Below are 6,000 nucleotides of genomic sequence, written 5' to 3'. Positions count from 1 at the left end.
TAGTTGCAAACCCGTTTTATTTTACATACACGTAGAGATGCGTTACAACCACGCACTCCTGCGTGCATAATAGTGAAGCCGCCAACGACGTTCCTGCAAGAGGTGCGTAAAAGGAGCACGGGCACCTTGGAAGGGACGGGCGAATGAGGACGAAAATAAACGGGGTAGCCACGCAGCCGAATATTGTGAAGAACATCCGAATAACCATGGGGCTGAATTGACAGAGCTATTCGTTCGTACGTGCGATCTGCTATCAGCAGGCCGCCTTCTCTAACAATATCTCCTGCACCAGGACCGACTTAAATTTCCTCTGAAGAACAATGCTAGCGCAAGAACTTTTTGTGAATATGGGACCAGGTGTTCACTTAGATACCATCTGAAACAAGATGCAGATGTCATGCCATTTGTATTTCAGATACTCGCAGCATAGTTTGTTACAGTGTAAGGCGACGGATTACGATAAGTTTTGATCATGCTGTTTAGGGCATTTATGAAAGTCCCGCGTGTTTTTATATGTATTTTGTCATTATGGACTTTCAGCACAAAACCTAGTATTTTTCAAATTGCAGTGCAGCAGCACGTAGGCTGAAGGTCCCAGCACATACCCGTGCAGTGTAGTCGCCCATGCCACAAGTATTTTATTTAGGCGTAATCTCTCTCTCTCTCTCTCTCTCACTATCTCGTATAGGCGTATACACGCACGCACACGCATACACACACGCACGCAAGCTCAACGGGAGTGGGCTATTGTATGCTTCCTCCAACTCATCATGGGCATCATCTGGGCGTGAATTGGATTCTCAAGCCACTCTTTGGCCTAAGGACCATTTCGGAAACTACGTTGACTTCATCCCGCTGATCAAGTGATTTCAACTTGAAACGACGTAGTATATTAGCGATGACAATCTTCTCTTCTGACAAGGCAAACTTCTGACCTGCGTCGAGAAAAACGAAACAGCAAAGTACAGATTTTGATGCCGTTTTATGGAAGACCACAGCATTTAGTGCAAGTTAAATTAGAAACATGTTGGGTTAAGAGCCGGCGGTATTCTCCTCATAAATATCCACTGCAGAGGATCCACAAGTAGTTCATTTCTATTTACTTTTCGGAAAGACAGTTAGGCAGCTTCAAAAGCAAGGCATTACTGATTGAAAAAAGAAAAAGAAAAGCTAATATGACAGATATATATGGACAGTGCGTTTGTTACTAGTGAGCACAACAGTAACAAGAGGAAAACAATTTGATCTAAACTCAAGTGTCTCGATTACAAAAAATAATGGCTTTATTTTATTTGAGAACTGATAGTTATGGCTTCTTCATCACACTTCTGCCCAAGGCAACACAACATTTTTGTGTCTTAAAAAAAGTCAGCAGCACCTTTGCTGACTGATGAAATTTTGTGTCCCTAGGCTGGCAAGTTGGCTATGAGCGACGCTGTATATGAGGACGTCAGATTAATTTAGACCGACAGGGGTTCTCTCACGTGCACGCGTATAATAAATATAAGCGTACGATAGCTTATTTGCATTCTGCCTTTCATCGTGATGAGGCCGTCGCTGACCAGGGATCGAATGGAGCTCGTGCTCAACAGAATGCCGTATGGCCACTGAGCGAGCGTAGCACACTAAGGTGCACATCATTACGTGAGAAATTTGTGTGACTGATCACCCGCCATCGCTTCTTCGCGAGCCCTTTTCCTTACTGACATTGCAGGGACTGTAGATTCCCCCTTCGTCAGGCTCGCTGGCTGACAAAGAGGATATGGTTTTGTTAAGGTCGTTTGAATGTCTCACAAACCGAAATTCATGGCATCCTGCTTTATGTATCATATCCGGAGGTCTAACAGATCATGTAGGTTTTCTTTGTTTAGTGATTAACAAGGTATTTGAAAATGAACTCATTGGTCAAACAACTCAAAATAATGATACAACCAATTGTTGGCGCCCTGTTCTATCTGCATTGAACGCGTATGATGAGGCCTCACCGAGTTGGAGAAGACAAAACCCGCGTGATTTCCATCGGAACGCAGACAAGATGGATGACCTGGCGTCTCTGCTATTTTATAGCCTGGCTAAACACGCTGTACATACTGTTAGTACAGCGTTGTGTAGATGTGAAATATTGTCAGGCGTTTTGTACTAAGCTATCAACTCACCGTAGCGAGGATGTCCGTAAAGTGGCAGAGAAGCCAGGTAAGAGCACTTCTCAAGCAATGGATTGCATTGCGTGCATTGGGGTACTTTGCTGGCAAGCTTTGGGTCGCATTGCGTGGGTAGGTGGATAAACCATTCGGAACAGAATATTACGTGGGGGCGATACTAGTATTAGCTGTAGCTGCCGGAAAGTGTTTTGCCCTTCTGGACACGAAAATGCACTACATCACATTGAGTGAGGAACATGCCGATCAAAGTGCTCTATGGATGGATGGATGGATGGATGGATGGATGGATGGATGGATCGGAGTATGTCATACAGTGTTGACTGCGTTCACCCTCGGCAATAAACTTAGCGTTCTTGTCCTTCCACAGTTAACAGTCCTTCCACAGCCAACGAGATGTTGCGAGATAGCTCATTTCTGTCTGTTCTGCGCCGCTACAGCAGAAGCAGCAGTTGCGCCGTCAACCTATTGTGGTTGCCTCAGTCAACCTACTGATGGATGGATGGATGGATGGATGGATGGATGGATGGATGGATGGATGGATTGGATGGATGGATGGATGGATGGATGGATGGATGGATGGATGGATGGATGGATGGATGGATGGATGGATGGATGGATGGATGGATGGATGGATGGATGGATGGATGGATGGATGGATGGATGGATGGATGGATGGATGGATGGATGGATGGATGGATGGATGGATGGATGGATGGATGGATGGATGGATGGATGGATGGATGGATGGATGGATGGATGGATGGATGGATGGATGGATGGATGGATGGATGGATGGATGGATGGATGGATGGATGGATGGATGGATGGATGGATGGATGGATGGATGGATGGATGGATGGATGGATGGATGGATGGATGGATGGATGGATGGATGGATGGATGGATGGATGGATGGATGGATGGATGGATGGATGGATGGATGGATGGATGGATGGATGGATGGATGGATGGATGGATGGATGGATGGATGGATGGATGGATGGATGGATGGATGGATGGATGGATGGATGGATGGATGGATGGATGGATGGATGGATGGATGGATGGATGGATGGATGGATGGATGGATGGATGGATGGATGGATGGATGGATGGATGGATGGATGGATGGATGGATGGATGGATGGATGGATGGATGGATGGATGGATGGATGGATGGATGGATGGATGGATGGATGGATGGATGGATGGATGGATGGATGGATGGATGGATGGATGGATGGATGGATGGATGGATGGATGGATGGATGGATGGATGGATGGATGGATGGATGGATGGATGGATGGATGGATGGATGGATGGATGGATGGATGGATGGATGGATGGATGGATGGATGGATGGATGGATGGATGGATGGATGGATGGATGGATGGATGGATGGATGGATGGATGGATGGATGGATGGATGGATGGATGGATGGATGGATGGATGGATGGATGGATGGATGGATGGATGGATGGATGGATGGATGGATGGATGGATGGATGGATGGATGGATGGATGGATGGATGGATGGATGGATGGATGGATGGATGGATGGATGGATGGATGGATGGATGGATGGATGGATGGATGGATGGATGGATGGATGGATGGATGGATGGATGGATGGATGGATGGATGGATGGATGGATGGATGGATGGATGGATGGATGGATGGATGGATGGATGGATGGATGGATGGATGGATGGATGGATGGATGGATGGATGGATGGATGGATGGATGGATGGATGGATGGATGGATGGATGGATGGATGGATGGATGGATGGATGGATGGATGGATGGATGGATGGATGGATGGATGGATGGATGGATGGATGGATGGATGGATGGATGGATGGATGGATGGATGGATGGATGGATGGATGGATGGATGGATGGATGGATGGATGGATGGATGGATGGATGGATGGATGGATGGATGGATGGATGGATGGATGGATGGATGGATGGATGGATGGATGGATGGATGGATGGATGGATGGATGGATGGATGGATGGATGGATGGATGGATGGATGGATGGATGGATGGATGGATGGATGGATGGATGGATGGATGGATGGATGGATGGATGGATGGATGGATGGATGGATGGATGGATGGATGGATGGATGGATGGATGGATGGATGGATGGATGGATGGATGGATGGATGGATGGATGGATGGATGGATGGATGGATGGATGGATGGATGGATGGATGGATGGATGGATGGATGGATGGATGGATGGATGGATGGATGGATGGATGGATGGATGGATGGATGGATGGATGGATGGATGGATGGATGGATGGATGGATGGATGGATGGATGGATGGATGGATGGATGGATGGATGGATGGATGGATGGATGGATGGATGGATGGATGGATGGATGGATGGATGGATGGATGGATGGATGGATGGATGGATGGATGGATGGATGGATGGATGGATGGATGGATGGATGGATGGATGGATGGATGGATGGATGGATGGATGGATGGATGGATGGATGGATGGATGGATGGATGGATGGATGGATGGATGGATGGATGGATGGATGGATGGATGGATGGATGGATGGATGGATGGATGGATGGATGGATGGATGGATGGATGGATGGATGGATGGATGGATGGATGGATGGATGGATGGATGGATGGATGGATGGATGGATGGATGGATGGATGGATGGATGGATGGATGGATGGATGGATGGATGGATGGATGGATGGATGGATGGATGGATGGATGGATGGATGGATGGATGGATGGATGGATGGATGGATGGATGGATGGATGGATGGATGGATGGATGGACGGACGGACGGACGGACGGACGGACGGATGGACGGATGGATGGACGGACGGATGGACGGACGGACGGACGGACGGACGGACGGACGGACGGACGGACGGACTTTATTGTGGTCCTTTAGGGCGCGTGTTAGCGCGCAGCGTGCCGCTCCCACATCGGGAAACTGACCACATAAAAATCCACATCTATGTGCCTATGGGTACAGAGATGGTCAGATAGTAAGTCCGATAAGAGATTGCTGGCTTACATGGAGCTCACGGAATCCGCTAAACTTCACACAGGCACGGCTTCATTTTGCGAATTGGTTCTTTTAACCTCGATTTTCATTTGAAGAGTTTTGGTGAGAGGGGCCTCATCTGGTCGGGTCGTACTGATTATCTACGTTTACCACCAAAGCCGTTTACTATGTAGATCAAAGAAATGACGGCGAAACGACAGACTCAAACACATGCAGATTTCAAGAGTGTGAGTGAAACAGGCCATACAGAAAGTTTTAAAACACATATCTGGTTCAATTTGCACACTGGCACACATACACATATCAGTTTATTTGAGATTAATGCTGATTTTCTCCATTGAACCCCCCGCAGTAACTCAGTTGCTGTGAAATAGCGCTGCTCAGTACAAGGCTACAGGTTTTATTCCAGGCCACGCCGGCCGCATTCTCATTAAGGCGGAATACAAAGAAAAAAGCTTATGTACTGAGCTTTGGGTGCATGTTAAACAGCCTTAGGTGGCTTAATGAGTCAACAGCCCTCCTCTATACGGCTTCTGTCGTAGACATTAAGCCTTACCAATCACACAACCGTCTCCCCTTTTTGCAGAACAACGTACTGAGATCGTCACATTGTCACACCAAATGAATGGCAGTGTAATGCAGCCTCTATAGGTCGATGGGATTATGTTGGTGCCTTTTCTGTTCGCCTGCCTACGTGGCAGTAACCTTTCCATTCAGCTCTATTTTTTTTCTTTTGTCAGTCACCTTCCCTTCCCTGTTACACCCTTTC

At 47.3% G+C, this 6,000-nt stretch overlaps 1 protein-coding gene across 3 annotated transcripts in view; it reads right to left on the bottom strand.

The window, feature by feature from the left end:
• Positions 1 to 6,000, bottom strand: part of LOC142583279 (cytochrome P450 4c3-like) — a 44,390-nt gene continuing 38,390 nt past the window's right edge. For all 3 annotated transcript variants that reach the window (XM_075693701.1, XM_075693688.1, XM_075693695.1), the window contains one exon: positions 1 to 935. In XM_075693701.1, the coding sequence (XP_075549816.1) occupies positions 778 to 935 (158 nt within the window). In that variant the 3' untranslated portion in view covers positions 1 to 777. The remainder of the gene's footprint in view (positions 936 to 6,000) is intronic.

Source organism: Dermacentor variabilis, chromosome 1 (assembly GCF_050947875.1).
Source record: "Dermacentor variabilis isolate Ectoservices chromosome 1, ASM5094787v1, whole genome shotgun sequence".
Lineage (NCBI taxonomy): Eukaryota > Metazoa > Arthropoda > Arachnida > Ixodida > Ixodidae > Dermacentor > Dermacentor variabilis.
The sequence above is the reverse complement of the archived record's forward strand: the minus strand, read 5'-3'. Positions and strand labels throughout refer to the sequence as shown.